Source organism: Nematolebias whitei, chromosome 8 (genome assembly GCF_014905685.2).
Source record: "Nematolebias whitei isolate Nwh7 chromosome 8, NemWhi1, whole genome shotgun sequence".
NCBI lineage: Eukaryota > Metazoa > Chordata > Actinopteri > Cyprinodontiformes > Rivulidae > Nematolebias > Nematolebias whitei.
In genome coordinates, this window is record NC_056505.1 from 22904936 (window position 1) to 22920853 (window position 15918).

At 36.5% G+C, this 15918-nt stretch overlaps 1 protein-coding gene across 2 annotated transcripts in view; it reads right to left on the reverse strand.

Moving 5' to 3' along the window:
* Positions 1-1758: 1758 nt before the first annotated feature.
* Positions 1759-15918, reverse strand: part of LOC119413986 (EGF-like repeat and discoidin I-like domain-containing protein 3) — a 168455-nt gene continuing 154295 nt past the window's right edge. For both annotated transcript variants that reach the window (XM_037681079.1, XM_037681078.1), the window contains one exon: positions 1759-1946. In XM_037681079.1, coding sequence (XP_037537007.1) covers positions 1797-1946 — 150 coding nt within the window. In that variant the 3' untranslated portion in view covers positions 1759-1796. The remainder of the gene's footprint in view (positions 1947-15918) is intronic.

Sequence of the window (15918 nt, forward strand, 5' to 3'; positions counted from 1 at the left end):
TATATATATATATATATATATATATATATATATATATGTGTGTATAAACTCATTAGTGGGCTGAACTGAACATCACCTCACCTGGGGGCCATAAGTGGCCCATGGGCCGCCAGTTGAATAGCCCTGAAATATACTATAGACCAGACTGTAAGTGCTACAGCTAGGTGCTGTGGCCTTTGTTGCACTTAAACCACTATAAAGTTTTATGTTTTTGCTGGTAATGCTCTAAATGTTTTAAAAATAGCGTTTTCCTGAAATAATCTTGAGAATGATATTTATAAGATGGTTTCAGACTACAAGTATCATTAGCTCATCATTCTGGTCACATTTAGTTTTCTGTCCACACTGATGCCAATCAAATATATATTTACTAGTGTGTAAAGCATTTTTACAGAACCCCACTGGAAAATATCTGAGTTGTCACCAAGTTCCTCTCAAATAAACACTGAATCAGATGTTCATGGATCATCATGGCTGTATTAAAGACTATGACATATATGAAATTAATACTTGTTGTTTTTCCATAATTGTGGTAAAACCTGATATTGTTGATCATTTCCCATATTCAATACATGTTTATTAATTGCGTATGCATAAAGTACATTATTTATTTCAATATGTTCTTTTACTCATTTGACATTTTCAGTGAACGATACCTTTAATATAAGTGGCCAAACATTACACATTGTAAGTTATTATGACTGACATCTATCCTGAGCTTTTCAATTCATTTCACTTCGATCAACAAGACAACACTAGGACACCAAGCATAGATTTTTTTTATGAATCTGACAGCTGAAGGTGGAGGGGGCTGCAGAAAATATCACAAAATGTAACGAGCATAAACAAACACAATTTAGAAAAAAGTCCAGCTATGTCATCGGAGCTGCAATTAAAATCTGTAAACTGAGCAAGAAAACATTTCAGTTAAATAAATCTCCTTTTGTCTGTGCAGCAGTGACACTTTTACCTGCACTGCTTGTTTATTCATCTCACATTTCCCTCTTCTTTAGCAAGCTTCAGAAGTGAGCGGTTAAGTTTCAATACTATTTAAAAATGCACATAAAAATAGGTCCCCAATTCAAAGCTACTTACTCTCAGGGCTGGAGGCTTTAATGATTTGTCATAATATACATTTATAATTCACGCACCATGCAGTTTCTTAGTCTTTTACATATAATACAAGAGAATTATTAGTGTTTTGATAGATGCTGCAATGTCAAAGTGCCCCTTCGAGTAATACCATGGCTTGAGGGGGTGTAATTATCAGATCAAAAACAGAACATGATGGCGTTATCGCTGCGTACCTAGACAGTTTAATTATGATATGAAGTCGATTAATAATGTCCAGTGAAGCACGACAGACAGGTTTCACATCTTTGTTAAAAAGTGACACTGTACAATAGCTTCCATGGCAACAAGTTAAAACCACAGAGACCCCCTCCCAACCCCCGTTCAGACTCCACGTCCCGACGCCCCCATATATTTTACAGAAGTTCATTCCAAAGAGGATGGCCAATCTTGAGAAGAATAAAAAGACAAAGATCACGTTTTAAATAAGAAACTGAAAGACAAAAGTGGACCGGGGGCGGGTTTGAAATTAGTGTACAAAAGAATAAACAGGAAACCCACCACAAATAAACACTTATTCTTGAAAAATCCATTGGAAATCAATTTCTTTTTACACTTTGAACAGTTTTATTTCTGAAGGATTGCATGATAATACTCCAGGATCCTAAAGGACAGAGAATGGTGGCCCCAAAACAAACACAAAAATAAAAATGGAGGACGGGACATCACTCTTCCTCTGTGCATCCCAGTACTTCCACACGCAAAGTGATCCTGCCGTACCACGACCAGGGAAGGATCCGGATGAACCGGGCGTAGATGGGAGGATCTATCACATTCTTTCTGTGTGTGTCATTGTCAAAGTTCCCCTGGAATACCTGCAAAAACAACAATTTGGAATTAGCCTTTTTTTTTTTTTTTTCAAAGAAAGCATTGAATTAAGACAGGTTTATGTTTAACAAAAAAATTAGTAGGAACACCCCCATTCTGAAAATGTCCCAGCAATTTAACTTGGTGGATGTCTTGCTTCACTTTGTGTTGCCTTAAAAGACCCGAGCAGGTGAAGAGTGAAGCTCAGCCAGTCAGACCTTCAGTTCAGTCATTTCCATCTCGATAACATTCAATGAGCTCTATTATATTTTATGCATCACTTGTGTGCACATCATTGGTTTTCTTCCTGTGGAAACCTATTCATTTTTAAAGTGTCACAGCTGGAAGTGCCACCTTTAAAATCAGACAAAAACATCATCTACTGTTACGTCTTACTGAATTGTGTTAATAATAAACATCGTTGCTGTTTATGTTTTCTTGCCATTTTAAAGTCTAATTTCTTGACTTCATAATAAAATAGGGACCTTGGTAGATCTTAGGATTGCTGTTATAAAAGATCCTCCTTCTGTTTCCTTATGCTATCAGAATAAAAAAAGTTTAAACTTGTCTGTATGAACTCTGAAGAAACACGTTCTTAACTCATCATGTAACCTTTTTCATATTTTATAAAGAAAAACATCCATTTGAGCTGCTGAGAGAGATTTTAGTGAAAGGGAAATAATTTACATTCAACAAATATAAAAATTGTCTTTCACACATTCTGAACTAACAGTTGAAGGTTTGACCAATACCTCATTCAAACAAGAACAGTACATTCATCACGTCCTGCTCTTTTGTTGAATACCTAATGGTTTTTCCTGTGCTTAATAGACAGCAGGAATAAGTAAATAGGAAATAAATGCATCTACAGGGAGCGCTTTATTGAAGGATCTGATCATTTCAATTAAAATGTTATCATTATGTCTGTGTAACTGGAACATAATGGGATTCAGTGTTGTGAGCAATGGAAAAGTCAGCCGGTTAAATCCAAACAGGTGCTGAAAACTGGGATTTGCATATTCAGTTTTTACTGTTAAGTCCTTTTAAATATTCATAAGAACATAGAGATTTAGCCACAGCCGTTGTAGTGAGGAGTACATTTTGTACCAGTTTAGTACAACAATGTCATAAATGATGGAGAATATTCTGAATGAAGCTGTCAAAGTAGTACAACTTAAAAATATTGAGTTTTAAGGTTCACATGAGGAAAGAATGAATCACTGAATCTCAATAAAGGCTACAGCAAAGTTGGCATGAACTGGTTAGTGTCTACAAAAGATAACAAAAATACAAACATGTCAAAAATTGGTCATAAATTATTTAAAGCAGCTTTTATATTTTAACTAGGCTATATGTGGAAACATGCATATGGTGTTTTCAGAAAATGTCATGGAGATTTTTATTCAGAAGTACTTTAAAATGTATGTAGGTAAACAACATACAGTATTTTATACTAGAAAACCTGATTTACCCTGATGTTAGCGCTATTCAACAGACAACAGGATATTTGTATATTTTTTTCTTTCTAATTTTATTAATGATCAAATCATTCTTTGTAAATGTTTTATCTTGATGAATCACATACCTTAAGGTTTCTTACAAGGAACTCATTTACGTAAGATTGATCTGTTTGGCCTCAGATACGAGCCGACTATCAAATTTCTCCTTGGACATGAGTAACTAGGGAAAAGCAGAAGGTTGGGAAAAAGCTTTGTCTATTGCAACCCCCCCCCACCCCCCCCCCCCCCCCACACACACACACAAAAAAACTTCTGTGCAGGCTTATCAGAAATGTGCCTGCTGACCAACATTTTAGCAGGACTATGGCCTATCAACTGAAAGTGCTCAAGGACAAATCTCAACGTCTTGACGTCAAATGCATATGTAATGTGTCTGTAAATGTGCTTGCTGGTAGAGTTTTTTAACTTCTCAAATCGAGTCCTGATAGGAAAAGATATGAAGAGATCTTTTTTGTAATACCACTATCCACCCTCATGGCCTTTCCCCCTTTTTTATCTAAAAGTATTCTGATAAAGAATAAGCGGCCGCGCTATGATAGCAGCAGCTACACGCACTCCGCCCATCTTTCGGATGACTGCACGAGCATAATTTCACTGTATCCCAGTACAATGATAATAAAGCTTATTCTGATTCTGATTCTATTTTTGCTGTCAGTAATTTTTATGAACTATTTAACTATCGAGACAAAAAATAAAGAAAGTGTGAAATGTGCAATGGTTTGAGCATCAATAAAACCTGTTTACTTTGAAGGAAACGTGTGAGTTTCTACTTGTCATCACATCTGAATCTGTTTTTTAATGTCAGCTGTTTTCAGTCTTTTGTTATTAGTCTGAGAAACAATGTGAAGCATATACATTTTCATTGTCTTTTTTTATCTCATTTGTTTGTTGATGATTGCAGGTCACTTTTTTTTTTCTTTTATCCCACAATCTTTTTCATCATCTTCCAGCTGCAGTGAAACCCTTCCTGTCTTGTCTTTCCTATCTGGAGCAGCTTATCACAGAGAGTGTGTGTCTACAGACAAATAAACAACACATCATCACATGACATTCTGCTCTCTGTCATTTCTCTCTTTTTCTTTTTATAGTTACATGCTTTTATGTTTTGTTGTATCAATTTACTTTGTAAAACAACATTGTGCAGAATATAACTAATACAGTGGTGCTTGAAAGTTTGTGAAGCCTTTAGCATTTTCTATATTTCTGCATCAATATGACCTAAAACATCATCAGATTTTCACAAAGTTCCTAAAAGTAGATAAAGAAATCCCAGTTAAACCAATGAAACAAAAATAGTATATATGGTATTTTATTTATTGAGGAAAATTATCCAATTTTACATATTTGTGAGCAGCAAAAGTATGCGAACCTCTAGGATTATCAGTTAATTTGAAGGTGAAATTAGAGTCAGGTGTTTTCAATCAGTGGGATGATGATCAGGTGTGAGTGTGCACCCTGTTTGATTTAAAGAACAGGAATCTATCAAAGTCTGCTCCTCACAACGTGTTTGTGGAAGTGTATCATGGCACGAACAAAGGAAATTTCTGAGGAGCTCAGAAAAAAAGTTGTTGATGCTCATCAGGATGGAAAAGGTTACAAAGCCATCTCTGAAGAGTTTGGTCTTCACCAATCCACAGTCAGACAGATTGTGAACAAATGGAGGAAACTCAAGACCATTGTTACCCTCCCCAGGAGTGGTTGACCAACAAAGATCACAACAAGAGCAAGGAGTGGAATAGTGGGCGAGGTCACAAAGGACCCCAGGGTAACTTCTCTACAACTGAAGTTCTCTCTCACATTGGCTAATGTTCATGTCCATGAGTCCACCATCAGGAGAACACAACAACAGTGGTGTGCATGGCAGGGTTGCAAGGAGAAAGCCACTGCTCGCCAAAAAGAACATTGTTGCTCGTCTGCAGTTTGCAAAACGCCACGTGGACAAGCCAGAAGACTGTTGGAAGAAAGTTTTGTGGACGGTTGAGACCAAAATAAAACCTTTTGGTTTAAATGAAAAGTCTTATGTTTGGAGAAAGGAAAACTCTGCATTCCTGCATAATAAACTTATCCCATATGAACTGAATCTCAATAGAAGATGGGTCATGCAGCAAGACAATGTTTATTTATTTATTTTTTCTGCATACCTCTTAATTCGAAGGATCAGCTGGTCTCTCAACAAAATTGATCAACTTCTCCCGACAGGAGTCAGGGCATAAGGAGGACCCTCTTACCTCAAAAATAAACAAACTGGATTCATGATGACAACTGGTTTTTTTTTTCTGTTTGTTTGGTGATTTCTGGATTGTCTAAAAATTTGTGTGGATGTGTCGAAGCTCGACAGTGCTCAGACTGAATTTGGGGAGCTGCAGCAAGGAGCTGGAGCAGGCTGTTATCAGGACTGTGAACTTTCTGGCAGCACTCATGAATGGTGGGAATAATCTTGGAGAAGCTGTGAGCTCGATTTTTGGCGTAAAAGATCAATTTGGCTATTTTGGAGTTCCATCAGAGGAATATGTACCAGCGAGACATTAAAAAGATTGAGAGATCTTTTTTTTAATACCGTCTCTCCTCATGTTTTCTTCCCTTTTCTCATCTAAGCAAAATATTATTCTGAATAAGAATAATAAGGTCGTGCTATTTATAGCTGCATCTTCGTGCACTCCTCTCATCTTTCGGACGACTGTACGTACATGTTCGCGTTGTATCTCGGTGCAATGCCAATTAAGTTCATTCTGATTCTGAATCTGATTCTGACAATGACCCTAGTACAAGTCGTTCTACCATTTTCCTCAATAAATACTGGTAAATGACCAAGTATAATGTTTTTGTCTCATTTGTTTAACTGGGTTCTCTTTATCTACTTTTAGGACTTATGTGAAAATCTGATGATGTTTTTGGTCAAATTTACAAACAAATATAGAAAATTCTATGAGAGTCACAAACTTTCAAGCATCATTGTATGTTAACTGTGCTTTTGTAGCAAACTCAGTTTAATTTGATTACAAAACTTTTTGTGTGTGTGTGCACTACAGAAATTTTGACTTATGCCTTAAAAAGTAACAATTCAGAAAGGTATCTTTAAAAAAAATTAAAAGAAGCAACTGATTGACTTTTTTAGAAGACAATGTACCCTAGTAGACTTTGTTGACTTTTTGAGTTGTTTTCATTTAGTAAAATCTGTGTTATTGTCATAATTTATACAAAATAAAAATAAAGAAAAATAAACTACCGGTACAAACTTTACATAAATATAATAGTTTGAATGAACAATTAATTGTTTGTGATTCTAGCTGCTTTAGTAAAAAGTAATGTACTGGGTTGCAAATAATGAAAACTAATTGGTAAACTGCATTTGCAAGTGAGTCACCAGAGTGTTTCAAAACATTTGCGGTGGTTCTCAATTTCCTAGTTGCAGAGGTAGATAAACTTGACACTTGAGTTGTGAACATTTTTCCCAAAATGATGCAGCAAATTTACTGTTAAAAAATGGTCCTGGGTGTATCAAACCTATTTATTTTTTGTCATGAGCATCTGCCACCCATCTCTAGAGAGTTAGAGTTGTGCATTGATACCTGCACGAGAAGTCTCCTCTGACAGAAAACATCTGAGGCTACAGCATCAAATGTCCACATCTAACAACTTTTAAACTATGATGATGACTACTTATAAAACAAAGTGGCCTAATTCCATCTATCTTCATTTACAAAGTTTTCTCTGTCATAAATTTTGAAGCAACTTCAGATATGGGTAGAAAACAAATTGGGTGCACTATAAGTGGAGATGTGAAACAACAACAACAACTAAGAGTGCATGTTTTAGAGTACAATTTTGCAAGTCATGCACAGAAAAACAAGTTGCTATTTTCAAAAATTGGGTCACTCAAATTGTGGCTGCACAGCTCACTGGTTGCTAGGCCTGTCGCGATAAACAATAAATCAATTAATCGCATGATAAATGAAAATTATCAAACTCATTTTCATTTATCGGCTTTATCGTTTCTTCTTCTTTTTTCTCTTTTCTTTAAAATCTGTTTTAACCGTCCAAAATCGCGTTTTTGGATTGTTAAAAGGAGCTAAGCTGAGAAGCTAAGCTAAGAGCTAAGCTAACAGGCCAACCTTGGGAAAAAAAAACCCGTCTTGTCGAAGTTCCAAAATTCACGGTTGAAACCTGTGCCTAAGTCTAAAAAGTTGTTTTTCTCTGAAAAAAAAAAGCTGAGAACTTGTTTGCAGATTTTTTTAATTAAATCATTGTGTGAAAATGAAAAATGCTATGCTAAAGAGCTCAAACCACACCCAGTGTCCACCACTGTGAGAACTGAAGAGACAGCCCATGTCACGTCAAGGGGCCTTCCTCCCTTTTTCTTAAAGAGACATGCTGCTCGTTCCCTCACTATCCATCCTTCGGTTCAAACAGTTTTATACTGCCATCCAGTGGTGAAGAAAGGTACTACTCACAAACAAATTACCAACATTTCTTCTTACATTTGACAATAATTACTAATTATTGTCAAATTTCCAATAATATTATCGTTTATCACAATAATTTCTGAGACAATTAATTGCCCAGCAAAATTTGTTATCGTGACAGGCCTACTGGTCGCTTCCTAGTGAGCACTTAGAATTCAGGTAGATTGCAACAACACTTAACCTATTTTCTTACATGTTTCTCTCAGTCCGAGACATCTAGTCTATAACATCCTGATGCATGCTCAATAATCCAGGTAGAAAAATCCAAAAAAAGTTCAATCTGGTCCTCTGGACATTCAAAAAAACAAAAAACAAAACAAAGCAAAAATATGTAGATACGTTTCGTTTTCCATCTGAAAGACTTCCTCAGTCTGTTCCTTCTTCCTGTTCCTTCTTCTGGTTCTTCCTCAGTCTCTTTTTTTGAATGTCCAGAGGACCAAATTTAACTTTTTTGGACTGGTCTATAACAGTTCAGGCCCAGTGAGATATTACTCTTAGGTCTTTTTTATTAGCATGTGACTTCAGATCAGCCGTTCAAGTTTTTTTTTATGTTACCAGCTCTTTAGTTTCCCTGCACAACAAACTCATAACTGGGATCACAAAGGGGTCCCCAGCATCTTAACATGCAGGTAATGAGCTCACATGACAGTGCCCTGACCTCATTAGTGAGCTGAACTGGACCTTGCCTATTTTGTTCAGGAAGTAGGCTGGAAACAGCTCTCAATCTCCTGGGGAGCGTGGCATTTAGTGCAGCGTTCTTTGATTAATCATCACGTCTCATAATGAAAAGTCACACTCTTAAAATAAGATCCAGCAACAAGAAGCAACAAGAGCCGCTGAGTGGCCTGCCCCAGTTTCATAAAATAAACACTTTACGCATCAGGCTTGTGTTTAAATGTGTTTAAAAGAGTTGAAACGTGTGTGTCAAGTTTCTAAATCCCGCATTACTTGCCTGGATATTTGATAACAGAAACAGAAACAAAAGTCAGTCTTCATAGACAATCACTTATATAAATATTTGACATGTTAAAGTAAAAAAAAAAAAGCCACATGCCAGATTGCCATAAACATAATGTTAGCACAATATTAAAAAATGCACAGGGAATGTGCACACATTCCAGAAGCAATGTGTTAAAAATAGACTCTTTCAAGTTGGATGTACAAAGAACAGTAATACAAGTACATATAAGGAGGAAAACAAAGAGTAAGGTCTTGGCGGTTGACAAAAAATGGCAGAAAACTAGTAAACAAGTGACATTATTAATAACAATTTTGGGCCAGAAAACAAGTGCATCAAAGTTATGTCAGTTTGAGTCACTTTAGAATAAACTACATCTAAGCTTGTAACCATGAGAACACAGCATAACCAACATCATACAAGCTGTAGAGCAGACTTCTTTTTAATGTCAAGTTTTGCTTCGTGTGCAAAGAAAAGTACAATAAATATACTGTACATAATTTTTCAAAAATAAATTGTGCTTATTTCTCTATATTTGTTTACCAATGAAATAAAGCTGTGGTATAAACAATATGCTTTCTAAATTTTGATAAAAAAAAAAAAAGATTGTCATTAACAATAATCTTTCCCTGCGTTTCTGTATGCTTTGTTGTGTGCTGTTGTGTATGTATGTATATATCTATATATCTATATATCTATATATCTATATATATATATATATATATATATATATATATATATATATATATATTGGGGAAGTGATGGCGCAGAGAGGTTAGAAGATGGCCTTGTGATCAGAAAGTCGCAGATTCACTTCCCGGTACCGTCAACATCAAAATGTGGGTGGAAAAGGTGAAACACCCACACCTGCCTCCACCCTCATTCACCCCACTCTGGGCCCCTGAGCAAGGCCTTTAACCCCCACCATCTGTTCCCTAAAACATATCTCTCTTGAAAATGAGTTCTCGTGGCTCAATGAGACTACCTGGATAAATAAAGGGTAAATGAAAAAAAATAAAATATAAAAAATCTATATATACTGTATATATATATTTTTTTTTCATATATGTATATATACAGTATATATTAAGGCATTTTCAACCCTTCCCACACTCTTGCAATATTCTAAACAATGTTTTTAACCTCTAAACGCTCTAAAAGAACACAGAATGTCATGATTTCAGCTCCCTGGATCTGCTACGCTCAGCCATCTGCAAATGCTCTTGGCCACGCCCACTTCTCCGCTCTGCACGGTGAACAGCTGATCATCTGCAAGAAGTTTATCCTGCCGTGTGGGCTGCACAAATGTGTAGCAGGTGCTAAATAATTTTAAAAAATTTATTGTAAATTAAAAACCGAATCCATGCCGATCGTGCAGATCATCCATCAATCAGCCAATTGTGTGTCATGTCCAATCTTATTTTGAAAAAACACGATAGAGTGAGTCCACGATATATGAACCGCGATGTAGTGAGGGACAACTTTGTAACTAAACCAATTTAAATTAGTTCAGACAAATGCAAGTCACTTTTATCCAAATTCTGCTTGGTAAAAAAATAAAAATAATAAAACACTTCATTGCGTGTCCTCAGCAGGGGTGGAAGTAATGACGTACAAATACTCACGTTACAATAATTAAGTCGATTTTTTGGGTCCTTGTACTTTATAAGTATTTCTTTCAAGTGTGTAATTTTACTCATACTTAAGTACAATTTAGGCCATGTAATCTACTTTGCTACTTGTAAAATCAGAAGTTGCTACTGAGTATGGGCACAATTTGAATTAATATTCAAATCGTTCATCTGCATCTTTATAGCCAATAAGGCTCTCAGATCGCGAACGTGCCAATTACCTGACGTAAGCAAAGGACAACTCCGTAGAGTAGAGTCATTTATGGACCAAAGATTTGGAGAAAAAGCCAAAATGGAGACAAAGGACAAACTGTCAACAGAGAAAATGACCAGGTAAAGGCTGAGGACGAGTGTCCGTGGATGTACCTGCAGGAATTGTTCATGTACAGAGGATGAAAAGGAGAGAGCGTCCAGATGCAAACTTTCTTTGATCTCTACGATGATAGCAGCTTACAAGACTTAAGCATGAAATCTTAAAAAAACATATTGTGGTATACGAGGTTTTACAACTACCTGTATGATGTTGCTTTTTTTAATTGTTTGTATGTGTGGGTTATTAGTTTGGCTAAGTATGCAAATATTTTAGATATTGTCACTGCCCTCGGTTTAACTGGTACTAAAATAAGACGGAGCTTCTGAGAACTGTGCTTTGAATGTAGCTATTATATACAGTAAATACAACTACATGCCTTCTATTGACAACACTATAAAGCATTGATTGGTTAAAAGGTAATTAATACTTTGAGTAGTTTTTGAGTACCTTTACTTAAGTATTTTATAACACCATTACTTTCACTTGTAATTGAGTAAAATTTAAGTGGCGTAACAGTTCTTGTACTTGAGTACACATGTTTTGTACTTCTTCCACCTCTGGTCCTCAGTCTGAACCAGGAGTAACTTCTCAGCTCGCAGCTATTGATTTCTCTGACTGGTAGAGTCAGAAGCACACACAGTTTCTCTAGGCCTCATACGTTGCTGCTACGATGCTGGCACCTTTCTATTATTTAAACCTGCTGCACAGGTCAAGGGATCAGGCTCCTTGGATGTATTTGCCCTCTGGCCTCATCTCACCTGATCCAGCTGTAGTGAAAACAAAACAAAAAAAAACAACCTCAGCTGGGTCTTCACAGAAAGGTCAACAACAGCACGTCAGCTTAGACAAGGCAGTTTCACTTAATTAAACTCACAACAGCTTCGTTTTAATAGCTTGTGAAGTGTTTTTTTTCCAATCCTGAGAGGCACTGGGGCTTACGGTTAATATGTTTTAAAACTGTAGAAAACAAAATATAACTATTAGAGAGTAATCTCACAATGATCCTATTTATAGCTATTTAACTGTTACCTTGTGGGCTGGAGGGAACAGAAGGCTCTAATGGCAAATTAACCCGACGCCACCTGTGAAACACTATTAAGCATAAATCGATTACATTTGTGCTTGATTGCCCCCCCATCAACGGACAGTGTAAATATTGACACTCCTGTGCGACCAGTCAACACAATGGCGCGAACGTGGGACGCACGTGGCTAGCTGATAGGAGGAATTATGGGATGTTTAAATAGTGGACTGAGTTGTTTCGGTTACAAGCGTTGTTTTATGGGATTTGCTTGTAAAAGAGAAGGCAAACAAGTCACTCTATACATTTATTTATTTATTTATTGCAGAGGGATGTTATGCATGCTGTTGTGGCCTGCATTGCCAACATCTGTATTCTAACAGAGCCTCCTCTCTCAATCTAGATCTAACTGCCTGGAGCCTCTGCCACACAGGAGCTGGAGGGGGAAGCTGAGAAGAATACTTACAAGCCTCCACCTCTGCGCCCAAGCCATACGCTCAGACACATTTGCAGTATATTCCTGCCAAGTCAAGCACTGTGTGGCGTGCCAGGAGGAGCCTCAGGAGGCCAACAGCATAATGTGTCCTTTAGCATTAATGGCTGCTTCAGTCGACTGAAGGAGGAAAACACCTTGAAGAATCATACATTTAAACAGCCACTTGTCTTTCAGACGTCTTGCTAAACATGCCTGACCTCTTTAAGAGGCACATTCACTCAGAGTATCACCGTTTCTGACTTGCATTAGACTATAACAAAGAGCACAGCATACAGCTGAAACCAGATGTTTACATACACTGTATTAAAAAAAAAATACTTTTTTTTCTCACTGTCTGTCATTAAAGTAGACTAAATATTTTCTCTTTTAGGTCAGTTGGGCTTTCCAAAATTATTTCTATTTGCCAAAAGTCCAAATAATGAGAATAGTTTTGAGAATTTATTACATTATTTTCTCCACAGTCACACATTTACATACATTTTCTAAACTGTATGACTTGGGTCAAACGGTTTAGGTATCCTTTTCAAAAATTTGCTGGACATTGTCCTGTTTCTCCTGGTTTCTAGGCCCTCTTGCTAGCACAAGACTTTTCAGCTCTACCCACACATTTTCTATGGAACTGAAATCAGAGATTTGTGATGGTCCCTCCAAAACACTGACGTAGTCGTCTTTAAGCTACTTTGCAACACATTTGATGGTATGCTTGAGGTCATTGTCCATTTGGAAGACTCGTTTGCAGCCAAGCTTTAAGTTCCTACCTGAGGTTGCTTCAATGTGTCCTTTCATCATGAAGCCATGCAGTTTGTGAAATGCACCAGTTCCTCCTGCAGCAACATACACCCACAACATGACACTGCCACCCAGGTTAAGATGGTGTCTCAGCTGTGCAAGCTTCACTCTTTTTCCTCTAAATATAACAATGATCATTAAGGCCAAACTGTCCAATTTTAGTTTCATCGGACCACCGGACACATCTCAGGAAATTAAGGTTTTGGCCCAAAGTGTCTTTTTAAACTGTAATCCGGCTTTTCGATGCTTTTGGAGTAATGACTTCTTCCTTGCTGTGTGGCTTTTCCGTCCATGATGGTACAGGCCTCGTTTCACTGTGGATAATGACATTCTCGTTGCAGCTTCAGCCAGCATCTTCACAAACTCTTTTGCTTTTGTTTTGGGGATGATATTTTGCACCAAAACTCTTTCATTTAGGGAGCGCAGAACTCATCTCCTTCCTGAGCAGGATGATGGCAGGACATTCCCTTGGTGTTTATACTTAAATATATTTGTGTGAACAGATAAATGTGGCGCCTTCAGGCATTTTGAAACTGCATCCAAATATGAACCAGAGTTTTTTTCATTCAACCTTTATTTAGACAGGTTATTTCCATTGAGCCTCGAGGACCCATTTACAAGAGAGACCTGAAAGAGAGACCTGAATGTTGTGGAGGTAGACAATTCTCTTCCTGATATTTGGATGATTTTTTTCCCCATGATATCACACAATGTGTTTGAGACCTGCCTTAAACTACATGAACAGGTGCGCCTCCAACTGGCAACTCAAATGTGGTCAACTATCAAAAAAGTGAAAGCCTTGACATAATTGATTAGACTTTGAAAAAAATAAAAATAAAGCCATAGGAATCAGTGTATGGAAACTTTTAGCTTTAAAGAAAATAATGCCTTTTGTTCTAAAAAAAAAAAAAAATCACTTTTTCAAATTCCAGCATTTAGTAAATAGAAAATAAGGAAGGTCTTATTAAATGACCTATTACGAGAGCAGTTGAGTTTGATTAATGTCATTCAGTAAGGAAACAATTATTATTATTATTTTTTATATAAACATAATATGTGTAAACTAGAGTTGCACGATATTAGATTTTTGGCCAATATCTGAAATGCCAATATATTAAAACTTACTTTTCCGATATCCGATTCCAATACCAATATTGTTTTTCTATACCTACTTACAGAAACTACATACCTACATTATTCTGCATGGTCTTTGTCCGTTTGTCCTGTTACGGAATGCAGATGCCAAAAAGGAGCTGAAAATAATGTAACACTTCAACTTGGATTATGTTAATGTCAAATTTATGCATGACATTTACTCTCTCTAACACAATGACAACACTTGAACAGTGCAAATTTGTAAATTTTCACAAATCTAAACTCAACCTGTTCACAAGTGACAAGTGAAAAGTGCACAACTAGTAATGCATTAATAGATATACTTGACAGTTTCTTAAATTAAAAATTAACTTACAACAGAAGCCTTTTATATCGGTGAGTTATTTTGATGGAATGGCCGATGTCTGATATTTAATTTTATCGCTAATATCAGCCGATACCATTACCATGCCGATAATATCGTGCATCCCTAGTGTTAACATCTAGTTTCTGACAAGAGTAAGAAAAGGTGTAAAAATGTGTGAAAGGAAAAGAAAACCCCAAAAAGGAGGAGAATAAAAACTTAAAAAATGGTTTCCTGGAATGTCATCAGTACTCCTGCTGTTTTATAAAATGCTTCTTCATGCATGCAGAGGACATCCCACGTTTACAGCAGAAACTGCTTGATAGAAAATCCTTCTGAGCACGCATTGGCACCTCACCAGTGATCCTCATGAGAGCCATAACATCATCAGACAACAAATTTAAATTTTAGAAGTAGAAAAACATGTTTTTTGGGGCATCAATAAACACATACAATAGAAGAGTGCACAAACAGTCGGGAGGTATGGACCAGAACAAAGTGCTCCTTGAGGTTGATGACGCTGAGTTAAACAAAATAAAACTTCATTTTTATGGCCTTTAAAGTTGCCACATAATCGCTGCAAATATTTTCACGACAAAACGAGAATATTGTATCTCTATTTTTATGAGGGGGGTAAGACAGCACAAAAGATAATTGGCTGCCCTCTCCCCTCCCTGATGGACATTTACACATCATGCTGCCTCAACAGAGCAGAAAACATAATCATGGACTGTTCACACCCGGGTTTTGAACTGTTTGACTTGTTACCTTCAGGGAAACGCTATAGGTGCATCAGAACAATAACAAACAGATTCAAGAACAGTTTTTTCCCGAAAGCCATCACCACACTGAACTCACACATGCACTGATTTAATCATCTAACGTCCCAAACACCTGGACTTCTACTGTGCAATACTACTGACATTTCATACTCTCAGTCACCTTAACTACCTCACTAATATCCATAATGTGCAATACAATTGTGTAATACTTGTATTTTTTACTTTCATTATTATATCTATATTGCGTGAAATTTTTTATATTTTTAGTGTGTTTAATGTGTGTTTTCTTAAGGCGTGTCTTTGCACTGGAAAAAGGAGTGGCTCTTAATTTCATTGTACTGCGTATAATGACAATAAAGGCATTTGAAAAAAAAAAATTTCTGATTCTGATATACAGATTAGTAAGCAGTGCAAATTTTAAATTTTTCTGAGTTGTTAATCTGAAGAAGCTTAATTTATTTTATATTGTTGTCACAAAAGCTAGTTGTAAAGTCAAACACTGTATAATTGCTTAGCGCAGATTTAGGATTTAAGTCAATACAAACAAG